Raw genomic sequence first — 19,959 nt, forward strand, 5'->3', positions numbered from 1 at the left:
GAGAAGCAGGAAGAAGCCTGAGGCAATCAACATTGAGATATAGATGGGAGTTGGAAGCACAGGAGCCCTGAGCTGAAAGACCAATGGAGTACAAGGGCCAGGAAGAAGGAGTGTCTCTGAGGCTGAGCAGAGTGTCTCTTGGAGAAGGAGCTTCCAGCCATGCTGCAAATGTTTAGCATAAAAGACATTATTGAAATGTATCCCTTAATGTATAGGAAAATAAAGAGAAAGCTCCAGGAGCCACAAAAAAGGACATATTTTTAAAAGAAAGCTGAGGATAAAAGTATTATAAGCTACACTTGAAGACATCCTAGGGTCATTTGCCCTATGTGAGTAGTTGGCTTGCTTTAATGACAATGACAATGCAGAAGTAAGAGACCAAACTAAGGAACTCTATAAAGCAGAATGTTGAAATTGTGGCTTCATAGAGCTGGTGCACTCAAGGGCCACACATCACTGAAATGGTATTGTAGGAAAAAGTTCCCCCAAAGGGACTTATATCAAGGGGAGATGATAAATAAATGTGTCTGTCTTACCTGAACTTTAGATGACATGAAAGACATCTTCCCTCAGAATTTGCATCACATGCCTATACTAATCTGGATTTGGGGATTGACTTTAAACTGCAGAGAAATTTTCACTGGAAGTGACGTGAGGTTATCAACCAATGTGGAACACTGGGTGGAGACACATGCAGAACTTTTATGAAGGGACGTGCTGGCAACTCAGGTATTATAGAAGTTCTGCTCACTTGTTCAGCAAATGTTTATGAAACCTTTGACATATATAAGGCACTGTCCTAGCACTGCAATTGAAATACATCAGTGAGCAAAATAGACAAAATTCCTGTACTCACGCAGCATACATTCTAGCATGAGAGAAAGAAAATACACATAGTTTAAAAATATAATAAATACATATATCATCTAGAATATGAACAGGGTTAACAGGGTGGAAGAGTGCAGGGGATGAAGACTGCCATTATTAGGAACAGCTTATTCAAAAGTAAATTTGAGTAAAGACTAAGGTGAGGAAGTAATATTAAGGTGAGGAAGGTTATTTGGGGAAAGAGAGTTACAGGAAGAGGGCATAGTTAATACAAAGATCCTAGCATAGGAAAATATCTGGATTGTTTGAGAACAAAAGAGTATTGTTGCTGAAATGAAGTTAGTAAAGAAGAGGCCAGAGAGGTGGTAAGTGGACCAGAGCATGTCTTACCTGGGCTTTATTTTTCAGTGAACTAAGGAGCCATTGTATGGTTTTGAACACAGGAGCAGATAATCTGATTTAAATCGTTAAAAGTTACTCTGGATGCTGTGTTGGAAACAGGACTGTGGGAGAAGAGATGTTCAAGGAACCAGTTAGGAGCTTTTGGTAGTATGATGGGAAGAAAGATGATGTTTGATCAGGGTGATAGCAATGGCAATGAGAAGTGGCTGAACCACAGTCTGGTTTTAATGTGGAATCAACAGAATTTCTTGTGGATTGAGGCAGAATGTAAGAGAACGAGATTCTGATTTGAAAAACTGTAAGGATGGAATACCATCAAATGATTTGGGAAGACTATAAGTGAATCTTTTCTTAAGGTGAAATTAGCATCAGTTCAATATGAATTAGTTGATTCTAGAGTTTATACATCAGGTTGGATAAAATTTGGGAATCCTAAGTATATAGATAGCATGTGAAGCCATAAACCTAAAAGAGATAACTAAAAGGAAGTGAGTGCAGATAGAGAAGAAAAGGGTTGGAGGTTTGATTGAGTAGGTGCATGGTAGTACAGAATGAAGAGCCGTGGCGCACCCTGGCATTAAGAAAAGAAAGATTTGGTGAGTGACCAAGAGGATGGGCCAGTTGAGTAGGAAGAAAAGCAAAAAATTGTGCATCAAGGGCAGTGATTGGTCTAGGATTTCACCCGCAGTTTCATGGATGCTGGAAGAAGGCATAAATCAGTCATGGGTGAAACAAAGGACAGTTGACTACTCTCATTTAGGGCCAGCTACATAATTTACAAGGTCCAGTGCAAAATGGGAGTACTAGGTCCTTTGTTTAAAAAAGCAGGAGTAAAGTTTCATTCCTCTCCTATCTAAAATTTAGCACTTAGGTTTCTCCTTCCTTAGGCATTTGTGCTTGACTGAAGGTATGAAAATCAGTATCACAGTTTTTTTTTACCTGGCTACCCAAGCTTTGCTTACAGTGTCCCAAAGGATAGGACTGTTTCATGTAGTTCCATGCAGTGATGTCCATCCAAATTTTTCTGCTGAAATTAATAACAGTTCAGAAAAAGAATGATTATCGTCAATATTTTCTCAGTATATAAAATATAATATTGTTAATATCGTGACTTATCTAACAGCAATAACCTAACAGGTTCTGGGTAGAAACCAGAAATAGACATGATCTCAGAAATGAATGGGCTTGCTGTCTAAAAATAGCACATCTTCTTAGAAACTGAAAGTACTTTAAAATGTGTGGCATCACTAATCCACATGACTTGTCTCTGAGAAGAGGAAATCCATTGTTAAATCCTGATACAGAGGCACATATATAAAAGCAAAGGCATTGAATTCTCACAGTATAAGTGCTGAGAGGGGTTCTTCATTTAAAATGGGAATATTCATCCTTTATTTTGTGATAAATATATAGCCTTCTCTCTGTTGAATCCTATTTTTCCTTGTTTGCTCTTTTGAAGGAATTCAAAGAGAAGTGATTATAAGTGATATTCACTTCAGCAAATCTAATAATGTGAACTCTAGAAGTCATGTAACCCAAAAGATGACCATCACTATTTAAAGAGGTAAAATCTTTAACCTAATGGCCATATGCAGGCACCATGCTCAAGCAAGGGAACAGCACAGAGGCTTGATAAACACCATATAGTCAGAACGTAGATAAATCTCTCACAAGTCTCCAAGTGTAACATTCTAGCATGTTGTTCAAGTTAGCATTCTAACATTCTAGCAGTTGTTCAAGTATTCCTCAAATATAGAGGTGTTGAGGATTCCTTGCACAAGCAATATGGCTGTCTCTCAACAGCCAGTTCTTGGAGCATCTTTGGATGAATGAAATATTTAAGAGATATCCCATCCCCTTTTGGAAGCCTATTAATTAATGACAGTTGCTGGAGGGACGCCTGGGTGGCTCAATGGTTGAGTGTCTTCCTTTGGCTCAGGGCGTGATTCTGGGATAGGGATCAAGTCCCTCATCGGGCTCCCTGCAGGGAGCCTGCTTCTCCCTCTGTCTGTGTCTCTGCCTCTCTCTCTCTCTTTCTCTGTGTCTATCATGAATAAATAAAAATAAAATTTAAAAAAAATAAATAAATAAAGATAGTTGCTGGAAAATAAACTTATGTATCTGATTATATATACACACATGTTGCAGATTATATAAACATATGTGCATGCATATTATTTTTATATATATTAATATATACATAATTTATTAAACAGTCTGGTGTCTTGAGTGAGTGTTATTCAGATAAATACTTTTTTAGAATAAAGGAGAATATGCATTGACTCCGCAGTTTACAAGCACAGTCCAAAATTTCATTCATATGGTGTTTGTGCTGAGTTGAAACATCTGTTCCCATACAGAGTGTGAGACATCTGATCATCTTTTATATTCTTGTATTTAACCCATTATATATCTGAGGTCTGGGTTAGACTCATCCTGCTCTAGACATGGTAAGTGTTCTGGGATGCAATGTGAGAGTCCAAGAGCTTATCTTTAATCATGGAGTATCAATGGGAACACTCTCAAGTCTCTGTACTGCTGCTGCTGACTCATGGACCAGTTCTAGATATGGAAGGCATTTAGGAAATAGGATCAACAGAACCCAGTGACTGAATAAATGTTGAATGTGAGATGAGAAAGAAAGAAGAGGTTGGTATGCAGCCTCTGGTTGTGGTTTGGTTAGGAATAAATAAATGGGGAAAAAAAAGAATAAATAAGTGGGTACAGAATGGTGGTACAGAATGGGAAACAGATTTGGGGCAGAAGATAATGAGTTAATTTTGGACATATCAAGTTTGGGTTGCCTGTGGGGCGTCTGGATGGAAAGGTTCAGAAGGATCCATCCATGCAAATCTCAGAAAAGTGCAATGGGTCAGAGACACCAGTGGAGAAACCTGGGAATGGAAAGTGGGGATACTTCTGTGTCCTGGTGCCTTGGTGCCCAGTTTGGGAGATTAACTTCTTTAAAAAAAAAAAAAAAAAAAAAAAAAAAGGCTATACATGGCCACCAATTTACAATGAAAGGGAGCTGTGAAAGTGTCACAGTAAAAATGTTATGGCTTATGTTGAATTCTCAGTTTCTTCTGATACTACCTTTTGTGTGTGTGTGTCCTTTGAATGTCGGCCAGTATAATCATTTTGCTTTTCAGACTTAATGGACTCTAGAAAAATATCTATCCTATCTATTCATTGTGAAAAAAAAAAAAACACTTATGTTCAAAGTAATTTATATCCTATGCCAGTTTTTCAGGTGGCTATAGGGGACCAAGGAACTCGTAACTATAGAGGTGACTGGATCATCTTTTGAATACATTTACCACTGAGGTAGATGAATAAAAAATACAAACTATGTATCTTTGGGCAGTATAACAATTATAAGAAGACAAGAGCATCTCAGCTACCTTCCTTCTCATTTGTGCACCAGCCTCCTTCCCTACCAGGCCCAGACTTAATAGATATCCCTTAAATATATACTTCCTTGGCATTATTGTGCATTCCTTGATTCCTAATGGATGCCCTCCACCATTCTAAGCCCTTAAGAGTGTGTGACAGGCAGTCTTACCAGATAGGGTAAGTGGACTTAGGGCAGTGAAATGGCTCATGTACATATGCCCAGCCAACAAGACGCTGACTTGAAACTTGAACATGTTTGATTCTAAAGCTCCTTCTCTTAATCACTTTCATTATCTTTGGTTCAATTTTATATCTAACTCCTGGATCATGAGCTACTTAAAGTTAGTTACAAATTATGTCTTCCTTATCTCTGACTCCCTAGCACCCTGCATGGTCCCTGGCCTTTGGAGATACTCAGTGAATGCTTGAAGGAGGTTAGGGGAGGAAGAGAGGATAGCAGAAGGAGATGAGTCATGCCTTCTTAGGAAAAATCACCATATGGATTCAACAAATGGGAACCTCAGTACCAATGAAGTGTGTTGTGGGAGGAGAGATAGATGTAATGTTGGATACTCATTTTTTTTTTTGATAATTAAAAGAAATGGCTTAGAATTTTCTAAATTTTGTTAAAAGAAGTGCCAAGATTCCCCCAGTGTAAACTTTGTTGCAGAAATGCCTACAAAGAAGTCCCTATGACCTAGGTCTTATGTAAACTTTTCAGAACAAATTTCCCTAATCTGAGAACAACTTACCTGTAAGGTTTTGAATCATAAGCTTACTGAACTAGATGCAAATGTAGGTATCCTGTGGCTTTCACAGCTGCAGCTAGATATATAAATGTGGTTTAGAGATTGCATTTCTTTCTCAGGGTTAGTAAATTTTGTTTTCATTTCCTGCACTGAGGAAATTTCGTCAATTTCTTAATTGCAGAATAATGAGCAGTATTTCTACTTTCAGATATGTATTCTTGTTATTTCAATGTGATAAATGTGGAGAGATTTCCCCAAGCAGAAAGAAACTTTGTTGTTTATCTCTTATTGCAATTTATTTGAGCTGCCTGAATGCCCAAAAGATGGGCTGAGGTTTTATTTTATTTTTGTAGTTACTGTTGCTGTTTCTATATTCTCAGGAGATTTTGAAAGGATTATCACCTATGTGTAAACACTTGGCAGGTGAATGGCTCATACTCAAGAATACCTGTTCCTTGACCCCAGCCACTGGGGCTTCAAGAGCTGTAAGTGCCAATAATCCTTTATTAGCAGCCCCAGACTGTCTGCCTCTTCCTGCCCCACCCACTGCTGTTTCAGCCCACTAGCTCCAAACCAGGGGACCCTTGGCTGGGCTGGTGACTTATCCAGGAACTCTGGCCTATTCCTAGCCAGGTCTGAATAATTTGAGGCAGGGCTAGGAGTGAAGGTTACCCCTCTCAATCCATAATGGCCCCACAGCAGAGGGGATTCTGGGTCTCCTGAGCACAGGGTCTGTCATTGTACCTCCACTGGCAGCTATTTCTGTAAGTCCTGATCTCTAGGACCTTACTTCCCTCCTCCTTCTGCCAGCATGCTCTGTCTAGATGCGCTGAGATGGCTTGTTGTGCCACAGTCAAGGGTCAATGCCAGAAAGCAGACTGTCTCTTCCTACTGTGTGCTAATCTAATTAAACCCATCCTCCCAGGATGAGGTTTCTGGAGCCTATACCCATCACACTGTCCCCTGAACCTCACCCCTCCTGGATCCCCACTACTCTCATGAGCCTGCTCCTCCCAGACTTCTGCTTCTCCCCATGCCCTACCGTTTCCTGCACGTCATTCCTCTGTATTCCTCACAGAGTCTTGGATACCCCATGTTGCCCCCTCTTCCTAGAAGCTCACTAGTCCCTCGAGCCCTTTCTTCTATATTCTCACTTTTCCCCACACTGGGCCCTACTCTCATTCTGACCCTCCTAATGCTAGCTTCTCTCTATACTCCACTCCTCTCTAATGTCTCTCCCTAGGAGATTTAGTTTCTTGTGCAAAGGGCAAAGGTGGGAAAGGAGGAGACAATCACAATTCCCTCCCACCCTGGCAGAGGCTTTTGGTATCTGAGAGTTCTATGTCAGTGTGACTGAAGACCCCTACCTGTACTCAGGTGGATCACATCACCAGAGCAGGAAAGATGGAAGTCAGGGACATGGTAAGCTCTGCAGAGGCCCAAGGAGTGGAGATGCTGGCATTCACCACCAGTATCAGTCTCACCAGTATTGCCTGGTTCTAATTCCCATGACCCTCGGAGCTCCCAAAAGCCCTGCATTTGAGAAATGCCATTTCAAGGCAACTCCCCTGTCCCCTTTCACCCCCTTTGCAGGACCCCCTCAGCTACACCATATTTACGGGTGACCAATCCATGGAAAAGGCAAGGAAGGCTCACAGAGGCTCTGGGGAGCTCCAAATGTGGAAAGCATCAACTTGTCTGGGACCCCCTGAAGAAAAGAGGACTTCACAAGGCATCTGTCTACATAGCAGCTGTGCTAAAAGTTTGCAGGGATGGGAGGCTTTAGTGATGCCATAGTTCTTATTCCCCTTAAAAACTGCATTATCTACATGACTTGATTCTCCTCTCTTCAAGATATTTTTGCAAAACCATCCTCGCATCAAGCTCATGCGAATTATTATAGAACTATTTAGCCCCCGTCCCTTAGAGCTTTGGTTTTAAGGTTGAGAGACACACTCTGCAGGGATGTAGCCCCAACTTCAAATCCCATTCCCCCCAGTTACTACTGTTTAATGGGGCATAGGGGGAAAGGAAGAGGCAAATTACTTGAGCTCTTTAAATTTTTTTCTTCATTGAGGGGATGATAATGAGAATACTGATCATCCCTGTTTTATGTTTAAACAAAATGACACTAGCAGGAGGCATAGCACATACCAAGGGATCAGAACATGTTCACGGCTACTGTCATTATTATTATACATGGTGCTCACCACTGCCCAGCACAGGAGTCAGCACCATGCCCTACTGTCTGCTGTCACCTTTCCTTTGTCTACCAATCTGTACAGGAGAAAGAAATGTGATACTGACTAGTGTCCCCACTGGTGTAGTGAAGCAATTGCTTCAGAAGGCACAGCTAATGCAGCAGGTTTGGATTTAAATACTGTTTTTCTCTGTTACCTAAGCTCTCCACAACCCTAATCCACTCAAGTCAACTCAGCAAACACCCAAGACCAAAACCGAGAGGTGCTGTTAATGGTGTGGAGAACAACACAAATTAAAATAAGACCTGAAGCCCAAGCTCACAGGCTCTGGATGACAACTGGGTTCCCAGGGCAGACTGACACATTCTCTCCATCCTCATGGTAACCCATGTGAACGCCAGTTGAAAGGGAACTCAGAGAAGTGCTAGACTCATGATTCAGGCGTAGGATGTGGGCTTACAGACCAAAGAGAGAAGCAAGTGAAATGCTTCTATTTCAATGAGAATGTAATGTGGAGCATTATATTCAAATTGAAAATCCTTTAGCTGCTATTGCTGATTTATTTCCATCTTGTTATGCTACCAAAACTCTGAATGTTTCGGTTAAAATGCATCACTTACATTGAGTGTCATTCGTGGTTATGCAGGGGATGTGATTGTGCTCCCTGTGGTCCATTCATAGCCTGAGGCCATACATCAAGCCTAACATCAGCAAACTTTCAGGATTTCCCTAACCTGCATTCCTTTTGCACTTGTTCTCCCTTATCACCCACCAGCAAACACTCTCCACCCATTTAGGCCTTTGCTCATCATCTTTTTCGCCATTAAAGAAATCACTGCACAACTTACCTTCCTGATCTGTGATTTTATGTTTAAAATAGGTTTTATTATACTTAGGTATGACAAGGCCACCAGATCAGGAGACAGCTGCCATTGAAAAGGTAGTTTGTTAACCACAGATCTCAGTGGAGGTATGCATAGCATCCATTGCAGGGAATGGTGGGGCACACGGGGAAGCACCAGGGTGGGTCACAGGGAAGAAGGGAAACTGTGGGCAAAGAGCTTTATTGCGGTTTCCATGGGAGTGAATGGGAATATGGGAGGCTGGATAAGCAGGCTTAAGATTGGTTAGTTAGAATGATTAAAGTGGACCCTAGGGTCTAGACTGTCCCCAGTTGCCTGGTACTTGGACATAGTTCAAATATTGGCCTGGGTGTGACAACCCAATAGGGAGGGCACTTGGGGTGTGAGCTCTGGATTGGTTGGTTTGCATTTGGAAAGCACAGTCTAGAGCTTGACGGAATTGTTTGCTATCTCTAGGAATTAGCTAGCCCTGGGGGAAGCGAAAGCAGTCCCTCCAGGGTTAACCAGGGTCTAGAAGTTAAAGCATGAGAAAACAGAAAACAAAAGACATGGCTAATACACTTGGTTATGTCACTTGCTACTTGAAACCTTCAGTGCCTTCACTGACTGTGGAGCTGGCATGCAAATTTTCCTACCTTCTAGTCACTGTTACAGAGTCCAGCCTTGCCCACTACTCTGTCCTTTTCCTCTCTTGAATCCTAAGTTCTGGCAAAACTGCATTTCTCAAAGTTTCTCATCAGTTTAGTAAAATCAGTGCAATAAAAGCCACATCTTTGTATGATTTATTTTTCTTTTTTTTAAAAAAAAAAGATTTTATTTATTTATGAGAATGCACAGAGAGGAGAGAGAGAGAGGCAGAGACGCAGTCAGAGGGAGAAGCAGGCTCCATGCACCAGGAGCCCGACGTGGGATTCGATCCCGGGTCTCCAGGATCGCGCCCTGGGCCAAAGGCAGGCGCCAAACCGCTGCGCCAGCCAGGGATCCCTGTATGATTTATTTTTCATGCCCCCCATCCTCTATCTGGCCAGCTATGGACTATCTTTAATGTTACCTTTTCTGTGAGATTGGGAGGGGGGGGCAATTCGTATAAGTCATGCCAGACACAGAACTCTGCCCATGTAAGTACCTGGGAAAAAACTCCTCTGTGTTTCTTCTCATCCCTTCAAGTGCTATCTCTCCTTCAAGTTGCAAATAAAACCTCTATAAGGACTCCCCAGCCCATTTAAATTTTTCTGCTTCCTCCCTCCTCTGATTTTTTTTTATGGCCCTTATAGCTTAAAACTGATTTTGCTGAGTTGTTTAGCATTATTGGTTTTGTCACCTTGCCTGTGAGCACCTGGAGAAGACCATCCAGATATATTCTTTGCCATTTCAGAGGCTTCTATGCTCTAACACTCATGAGATCAGTGATAAGTAGGCATTATTATTAGATTAGCAAGCCCTGAGAACTGCCCTGTGAATCAGCAAAATAAGTGTTGGCTGGGATGTCATAAGACCCATGTGTCTAGGATGGATTCAATGGATTTGCAATCCCACCTCTCATTGCCCACAAAGCCAGGATGTTTGCAGACATCTATAAGTGTGTGAATTAAGAAGCTCCTGTATGGAATGGTGATTTTCCCTTCCCTTGTTAGAAAGTTTACCTTACTTACCTTTGGGTTTTCACCTTGCATCTTTCTATACTGGGGCTCAAGATGTCCCATAAATATTACCAAATTTTCAGACTTGAGTTTTGTAGACTTGAATAGGGATTGCCAAAAAGAATAAAAATTTAAAAATAGAATTTTCATGCTTAGCCTGATTTCTTTTTTCCACGTTCTTACTGCATTAATTGCTTTGCAAAAAACAAACAGGCAAACAAAAGTAGGATCATCTTCCTAAATACTTGCTTATTTTGTTGGCAAGCCTGTAGGGGTTGCACCATGGCCCATTTCCCTTCTCTTTTTTCCAACTGTAGCTAGGCTCCCATTTTCCCCAGATGAATATATCATCATCTCAAGGTAATGACATGACCTAGTTAGTGTAGAAATGGCTGTGGCGTTCTGGAAGAAAAAGAAAATGTAATGAATAAGGCATGGAGACCTCCCACAGGTCATTGTGTTTCCAGTGCATGTTTACGGAGGGATTCTATTTACAGCTCTCACAGAGAGCAAGGGAGGAAAGTGGCTTACATTGCAGAATTTGTAGATAGAGCTCCTTTGCCATGGGTGGTAAAGACACCTGTCTGCCTGGTGGGAGATAGCGGACCTACGGGAGCTCTCAGGGTCCTGCCAGCAGCCTGATTTTATGATGACTTTTTAAAAATTATTTTTTGACCTTTATATCTGTGTGACTATTGTTTAAATGCCAATTTGTCTAGTCTGGTTCTTACCTAAATAAAACAGAGGGTTTAAAAAAAAAGAGGATATATAGACATGATTTACACCTATTAAACCTAGTATCTGCATTTACAAGAAAGCAACCACTGTTTCCTACCCTGCCTGAAAATAATATCCATTTCTCCTGAATTCCAACCTGAATTTAAGCAGTCATGGAGGAAATATGCCTGTGGCTAAGCACAAACTAATTTTTTCTTTTCTTTTTTTCCCCTAGGATTACACCTTAACCATGTATTTTCAACAATATTGGAGAGATAAAAGGCTTGCCTATTCTGGGATCCCTCTCAACCTCACGCTTGACAATCGAGTGGCTGACCAGCTATGGGTGCCTGACACATATTTCTTAAATGACAAAAAGTCATTTGTGCATGGAGTGACAGTGAAAAACCGCATGATCCGCCTTCACCCTGATGGGACGGTGCTGTACGGGCTCAGGTCTGTCTGCCTTTTCAGGGCCAATTTCACAGTTTCATGGTGCATTGGCATTGAATTTCTCACTTGAGAAATAGGGAGTGAGGCCATGTCCTAAGATTAATTAGGAGACATCCATGAAACACTGAGATTGCACACACACATGAATCTTATAAATATAAAATGTGGAGCATTACTGTTACACCACACAAGGGAAAAACTGCTTCCTTGGATTGATTTTAAATAATCCGGTTGCCATATCTAAGAACACAGATTCCCTGAGGACGGATTTCCCATATCATAGCCACAAAGGCCTGTAATTAGTATTGCTTTGACACTGCAGAGGTTTGTAATAAATTTTCCCCAAAGCTGTTTACCGAGTTGAAAAAAACTGTCTAATTTTGCTGTTACATGGTACAATCTCCTCAGAGCTTCATGAGGTAATGTCACCAATATTTATGGGCATGACTAAATGTGAGGTTTCCTGATGAGAATCATCTCTCACCAGGTTTCATAATGAAATTACTTGAATCAGGGAAAACAATCTGCTGAGTGGAACCCTGAGGAGGCCCTGGGCTTCACCGGCTACGCTGGAAACCACCAGACCTCCCCATGATGTTCCACCACTGCTGGTGGCTAATTATTGTGAATATCATCACCCTTCTTAAATGGTGATCTTAAAAATCTTTTTTTTTTTCATTGATTTTGCAATTATTTGTTTTGTTTTATTTTGTTTTAGAGTAATTGTGTGTGGGCGGGGGTGTAGGTGTGGATGTGTTTATATGCACATGGGTGTGTCTTTCTTGATCTCCTGGCCTAAAAGTGCCTTTAAGATCTAGGAGTGACCACAGTTTTGAGTAGGATACAGGTGGACATCTTGGAGAAAATATTTATCATAAAATGTGAGTCCATAGGCCTTTAACTAAAACTCCAAAAAGTCTAAGTGAAATCATAACTATATATATATATATATATATATATATATATATCCACATCACGTGGCTTTTAGTGCTTCAAACAGGGAAACAGGGAAACAGGGAAAGGGGATTATTTAACATTACCTTAAGTAGCAAATGTTGAGTGACTTTCTTAAAACAGCAATATATAAAATAAGAGACAGAATTTTAGCAAAAAAAAAAATGAGACTTTTAAAAACTATAAGGGGAAAAAAGTGGTGCATGTCAACTAAATCATGGTATAACTGTAAAAAAAAAAAGTTCAGACTGATGTTTCTCTGGGACATTTCAAGCATTTTTATTTTTGCCTGGAAATCCAAAATGCACATGTAAAATTCTGGAGGTTCTGACAAGTACATCAGTTGTACAAAAGATTACCCAGAAACCATGTGAGCATAAAATGAGAAGTCGGGTCCTTCATTTATCTGTCCCCACCCCCAAAATATGAATAGAAAAAGTGTGTGTATGTGGTGGGAGAACAAAAGGAAACAAATATCAGTAAAAAATGAGCTTTTTTGGCTTTTTCTTTGAAAGATTTATTTATTTATTTTAGAGACAGAATTCAAGCAGAGTGGGGGGGTAGAGGGAGAGGGAGAAGGAGAGAAGCAGACTAACTGCTGAGCAGGGAGCCTGACATGAGACTCAATCTCATGACCTTATTGAGATCATGACCTGAGCAGAAGTCAACAGTCAGATGCTTAATGTAGCGAGCCACCCAGGAACCCCTAGGCTTCTTTGTTTTGTAAACAAAACTTGCTATTTGGGTTCTCTCCATTTTTATTTCTGCATTCTTTATTTTCTTACCAGAGGTAGAGTATGTTAGTATGCTTCTACTGAAACTTTAACTGTTAGTATAGTGCCTTAGTCAATTCTGGCTGCTATAACAAAATATCATAAGCCGGATGGCTTATAAACAATAGACACTTATTTCTCACATTTCTGGAGGCTGCAATCCAAGATCAAGATCCCAGTGTCTGGAGAGGGCTCACTTCTTGCTGTGTGCTCACCTAGTGAAAGGGGCAAGGGAGTTCTGTGGGATCTCTTTTATAAGAACACTAATCCCATTCATGAAGGGTCCAGCCTCATGACCTAAGCCCCCACTTCCTGATAGCACCATTTTTGGTGGGTTAGGATTTCAACATATAAATTGGGGGGGGGGGGTACTTAAACATTCAGACTATAATAGACAGAATGATATGATATGAATGAATGAACTGTATAAATATCCAAGCTCTGTTTGAAAGTGTTGAATTTAACACCATAAAACATGCAAAAAAACAAGAGAATAAAACTATACCCTTAGCTAATACTCTGCCTGTAAATTTACATATAAAAGTTAAATAATTTTATAATAAGCTATGGGAAATTTTCAATAATAAACTTGGTACAATAACTTTAAGAACTCTATAGTCAAATTTACATCCATTATACATTTCAAACAGCCTCTTAAATCAGTAAATGGATTTCCAAATAAATAACTGTTTTTATTCAAATGTAGTCTTAATATGCTCCTTATATCTTTATTTAGAAGCTCATATTTTTGAAACAGTTCTTCAGATCTATGTTGTCCTGGACAAGCTGTCAGAAAGAAAATCCCTAAATAACAGACTGCCACAATCTGCGCATGCTTAATAGCTACATTGTGCCATCTGATTCCTAGTCTAGAAATTTCTGCCTCTAGATTTAAAAATCACACATATCTATAGAAATTAATTTGTTTTTTTTTTTAATTTTTATTTATTTATGGTAGTCAGAGAGAGAGAGAGAGAGAGAGAGAGAGGCAGAGGGAGAAGCAGGCCCCATGCACCGGGAGCCCGACGTGGGACCCGATCCCGGGTCTCCAGGATCGCGCCCTGGGCCAAAGGCAGGCGCTAAACCGTTGTGCCACCCAGGGATCCCCTAGAAATTAATTTGAATATGAATTTTAAATAATTTGAATTTTTGGACAAGAAGCACCTTTGTATTTCAAAATACTGATAATGTTATTAAATTCATGTATATACATATTCTGCATTATTCTATGTGAACTGAATATATATATATGTATATTCTATTTTATACATATACACTCACAGTATATGTATCATGCTTTTCGTAAAAATCAATTTGAGTGTTCACATTGGTAAGCTACCCTCCATACTCCTCTGGGCTCCAAATTCTACCTTCCCTTTGTTTGCTGTCTGCTATTGTGATCATTGGATCATGTTAGTGACATGGCAAGCCAAGGATGAGCCAGTGTATAAAACCCCAGCAACACATTATACCTTTGGTATATAGGTACCATGGCATCAACCTGAAGGAGGCCTGGTGCAGCTGAGGACTTTAGTGATTTAAACTCTCTTGAAAGTTTATGGGCCACTAGGACTGTTGTTTATTTCTTGCTTTTACAGTGCTGCTGATGAAGTTCTAGCCCAATAGGGATTGCTTTCTTACTGGCTATATCTCTGAGATATTAGTTGTCCTGGCTGTATTCCTGAGATGTTCAGGTTGATTTTTTTCTCCCCACTGGAGACAGGGATTGCCTTCACCTGGCTATGCAGCTGTAGCCTATGCTGGTAAATCAGCACCATTACACTCCTCCAGGCTGCTTTTCCTGTTCATGTCCAACTGTTGCAGTATAGGATCAAAGAAGGCTTTTGCTTTATCAAGGTAGATGAACATCTCTGGCTGTGGATCAGCTGTCCATGACGTAGGTTTTTACATCATCTCAGTTTTATTCTGGGAAATCATTAATCCATTACTCTGATGACTCTGCAAAAGTGGTCGATGACTGCTCATACAGATACTTGAAAGTGATCATGTTCCTGTAGCGATAAAAGGTCATTATAAATCCTAAACTATTTTCTCAATGACCCTTATAGCCTTTTCACTTTGAAACTTGGACTAGCACTACCTTGAGCCTATTGGCTTGAGCTCTGCTGAATTAAACAGTAATCTGAGCTTCTGTGTGAGAGAATGCTCTAGGTAGGGCATACATACCATCCTAAAATAAAACTGGGGCTCTTTGAATTTCCTTTGGGCAGCCAAACCTTGCCAGGCACTGGGAAGATCTTGGCTAAGATGCTTACAGATCTCGGTCCTATTCCCGTCGCAGTTTTTTTTTTTTTGTTTGTTTGTTTGTTTGTTTTCTTTGGTTCTGGGCTGAAGTTTTTTGCTACCTGTGAGAAGGCAGTCATTATCCATCCCTCTTCTATCTTCCTGTGTTTCTTTTTCAGGCAACTGATCACCTGATGTCATTGAATATCTCACCTTGTGCCATTGAGGAAACTTTGTAATCTTTTTTTCAGGACATGCATTTTGTCTTTGAATCTTTTTTTTTTTTTTCCCTGATGCTAGGAATTGGTAATGGGCTCCCAAAATAGTATTTGATTTGCTTCAAAAAGCACCTGAGAATCTAAGGTTGAGTCATCTTCAAAACAATGTAGCTATGTTTTTCCTAAGCATATTGCAAAATTTGTTGGAAAATACACTACAGCACTTCCACTTGCTACTAAAAATGCTCAAAATTGTTAAAACTGCCATTCTGATAATAAAGAAGTTGAATGCAGTGTTAAGATGAGGTTACAACTTACTTCACCGGATTCAGACTAACTACTTTTATTGGTTTGGCTGTCATCTTATTCTGAAACTGTTTCATACAATGGTTCTGATCAGATTCTTTTTCCCTCAGGAAAGATGTAAGCTAACAGAATTAATAAGACCCATGTGATTTGAGCACACGTGCTTATTTCCCAGACTCCTATTTTGTCACTGTTTCCCAGTTATAAGTAAACAACATTTTGATGAATTGCTTTCTAAAAAGATTATGCTGGGGACACCTGGGTGGCTTAGTGGTTGAGAGTCTCCCTTTGGCTTGGGTCCTGATCCTGGGGTCCTGGTATCGAGTGCCACATTGAGCTCCTTGCAGGGAAACTGCTTCTCTCTCTGCCTATGTCTCTGCCTCTCTCTCTCTGTGCCTCTTATGATTAAATAAATAAAATATTAAAAAAATTAAAAAGGATTATGCTGGAATACCTGGGTGGCTCAGTTGGTTAAGCATCAGACTTGATTTGGGTTCAGGTCCTAATCTCAGAGTTGTGGGATCATGGGATCAAGCCCCACATCAGACTCTACACTCAGCATGGAGTCTACATGTCCCTCTCCCTCCCTGCACTTATGCACTCTCTCTCCTTCTCAAATTAATTAATTAATTAATTAATTAATTAATTAAATCTTTTTAAAAAAGGATTATGCCAATTTTTACTCTTATCAGCAACAAATTACATATTTAAGGTTGTGACACCTGCTTTGGACTTTATCCTTATTTGGCTACTATAAATAACCTATTTACTTCATCCCTCAGGGCTAGAGAAAATTGCTCAATTTCATTTTAAATTCACATTTATAATATTCTATGTCCTTCCTATGGTCATCCATTCTTCCCCTGCTTTTAAGGACTCTTTCACACCTTCACTTTAATCACCTCCCACCACACTCATTTGATGACATAGTCTCATACTTGAATTAAAAACAGAAACCTCGGGATCCCTGGGTGGCGCAGCGGTTTGGCGCCTGCCTTTGGCCCAGGGCGCGATCCTGGAGACCCGGGATCGAATCCCACATCAGGCTCCCGGTGCATGGAGCCTGCTTCTCCCTCTGCCTATGTCTCTGCCTCTCTCTCTCTCTCTCTCTGTGACTATCATAAATAAATAAAAATTAAAAAAAAAAAAACAGAAACCTCTTTATCTTCCCATTTGTGAAGAGACCATCTAACATGCCTATTACTCACATTTTATCTGTTCACTCTTTATCATGCATCCAGTATGCAGACCTTCCTTTCACTCTTCAGAAATATCAAGGATGAGGGTGTCCCTGTGTTCAGGCCTTTGCACATGCTCTTTGCTGAATGTAGTACTTCACTTCTAGGTACTTGTGTTTTTAGCATCATGGAGTAATTATATAACTGAGGACAGTTCAACTGTCACTTCCACAAGGAGAATCCTGCTCTGATCATCTATTCCCTTTGTATTACAACATCTTGTTTTATTTGTATTATAGCGGGTTTTCAGATGATTATCTCATCATTTTATTGCATCTCTTATTTATTGATTTTTTTTTGTATTTATCCATGATGGTGAGGAAGCCACCATGAGAATATAAGTTCTCTGAGAAAAGAACTGTTTCTGTCTTATTTATTGTTCCATCCCCCAAACCTAGAGTGTTGGGTGGAAAAGATATTGTGAGGATTAAATTTAAATTCTAATACTTATTTCCATGGTATTTCTATTTTTATATTCTCTATTTAGATTCTTAATCCATCAGAATTTATTTTGGTGTATAATGTGAGGTGCTTTCCAATATTTTTCTTCTCAAATTATCAGCTATTTGTTAAAATACTTAACCAGTTTACTCTTCCATGTAATGTTTAGAATCGTTTGTTTTAGCAAATTCTTAAAAATAATTTAGAAGATTAGTTGGAATTATATTCATTAAATATTACTTTGAGCAAGTGCTATATCATAGTCAACCTTTCCCACATAACTGTAACATTTCTGTATTCATTCATGTCTTCATTCATGGCTTGTAGCAGAGTTTTGCCATTTTCTTTAGACAGCCCACTCACATCTTGATAAAGTTATTACTATTTTTTATGTGTGATACTTTTAGGAATGTGATCATTTTATGTTATTTTTCTAAATGGCTTTTACAGATATGTAGGAAAGCTATAATCTATTTATTTATAACTATCTTTGTTTAGGCATTTATCCAGTATCCAATAGCCAGCATCCAATTAGGCTAACAGTTTAGTTAATAATCTTGAGGATTTTAGTCCAAGAATCATATTGTTTATAATGATTTTTATGTTCATTTTCATTAGTTTTATTCTTATTTCTATTTCTCATTTTATTACATTGATTTCAACTTCCAGAAAATGAAACACAATGGTAACAGTGTACATTATTTCCTAGTTCTTTGTTATAATAAAGGTGCTCCTCATATCCCACATAAAAAGATAATTTATATTTTCAGTTTAAGGTAGTTATGACTCATTCTTTTACTTCTATTAAAAAATGCATTTACTGGCTGTCAGCTTCTGGGAACTGTGTCATGAGTTGAATAACACAGATATCATCAATTTATGGAGTTTATATTCAAGCACTAGTCATAAATTAGACAACTGACCCCAGATTATTTCCTTTATATATTAGAAATAAAAATAGATTTTATTAATTCACTCCCTCTCTGTCTGCTCATTTTCCTAATTTAACCTGTAACTGAAATGTATTAATTCCCTATCTTGATTCATCATTGAATTCCTTAGATAAATCCTATTTTATCATGGTGGGCAGTACTCTTTAAAAAACTGTTAACATTTGTTTGTCCATGGCTAACTTACAATTTTTTAAAATTTTTATTGAACATAATTGACATACAATGTTCTGTTAGTTTCATGTATACAACATATTGATTCAACAATTTTATACAGTACTCAAGCTTACCGTGATAAGCGTAGTGACCATCTGCCACACATTGCTTCTGTAATCTTGGGTGTTCTAAACAATGCTGTAATAAACATAGGGGTGCATATATCATTCCAAATTAGGGTTTTCAATGGTGAGGCATAGGTTAGTGTCCATAGTGGAATTACTGCATCCTATGGGATTTCTATTTTTAATATTTTGAGGAACCTTCATACTCTTTTCCATAGTTTCACAGTGGTTGCATCAATTTACATTCCCACCATCATGGGGGTCCCTTTATTCCACATCACTGCCAACACTTGTTATTTCTTATCTTTTTTGATATTTGCCATTGACTAGTGTGGGGTTGTATGGTCGTTAATGGTTTTGATTGATGGATTATGGATTGATAATTTTCCTGATAATTAGTGATGTTGAACATCTTTTAATATGTCTATTGGTAATCCGTACATCTTTGGAGAAATGTCTATTCAGGTTCTCTGCCCATTTTTAAATTAGATTTTTTTTTATGTTGAGTTATGTTCTTCATATATTTTAGATATTAATCCCTTATCAGATATATCTTTGCAGATATCTCTCCAATTCAATAAGTTGACTTTTTGTTTTGTTGATGGTTTTCTATGCTGTATAAAAGCTTTTTATTTTGGTGTAGTTCCAATAGTTTACTTTTGCTTTTGTTTCCCTCACCTGAGGAGACATATCCATAAGTACGGTGCCATAATTATTCTTTTAAAAATCCTTAGACAACCAGTTTATTGGTGATAAGCATACCTAGTTATATCTAGTTATAATGAAGTTTTGTTTGTCCCCCACCATCTCCTTATACACTATGCAGTATTTCTTCACCTTGTATAAAAATTTGGGCAGATTTCATGGTTTTCTGCCAATGTTTTAGCAATAGTTCCTTTCTATCTTTATGTTACACAGGAATTCTCTGGTCAGTGTTTAATACTAAATTTAGATTTAGCATTAATATTTTCTCTTTTCATAACCCAGCCCTATTTTAGTCTAGAAAACTAGTGGCAAAGGGAGAATAGTTGACTTCTCAGCCTCCCTTATTCTAATTTCCTCTGTACTCTCCTACTATGCAACCCGGGTTGACAGCCTACATATGACTCCTCCCATTTTGAAGATTTAGGGAATGAAGGGAAAATAAGGAAGAGAAGTTTTACTTAAACTAATACCATTTTTGTCATGGCTTCAGACTCTCTGGACTTAGAAGATATTGAAAATTGACTCTTCTCAGGGCACCTTTCTTCAGCTGGTCCCTTGACCAGCTTTGAGGATTGGGAGAGTAAGACAGTAGGATGTTTCTAT

At 39.1% G+C, this 19,959-nt stretch overlaps 1 protein-coding gene across 6 annotated transcripts in view; it reads left to right on the forward strand.

The window, feature by feature from the left end:
* Window positions 1–19,959, forward strand: part of GABRB3 (gamma-aminobutyric acid type A receptor subunit beta3) — a 231,924-nt gene that overhangs the window by 151,105 nt on the left and 60,860 nt on the right. For 3 of the 6 annotated variants that reach the window (XM_038532578.1, XM_038532577.1, XM_038532581.1), the window contains exons 4-5: window positions 5,753–5,857; window positions 11,029–11,249. In XM_038532578.1, the coding sequence (XP_038388506.1) occupies window positions 5,753–5,857; window positions 11,029–11,249 (326 nt within the window). The remainder of the gene's footprint in view (window positions 1–5,752; window positions 5,858–11,028; window positions 11,250–19,959) is intronic. The other 3 variants (XM_038532580.1, XM_038532579.1, XM_038532582.1) reach the window with 1 other exon arrangement.

Source organism: Canis lupus, chromosome 3, assembly GCF_011100685.1.
Source record: "Canis lupus familiaris isolate Mischka breed German Shepherd chromosome 3, alternate assembly UU_Cfam_GSD_1.0, whole genome shotgun sequence".
NCBI classification, from domain to species: Eukaryota; Metazoa; Chordata; class Mammalia; order Carnivora; family Canidae; genus Canis; species Canis lupus.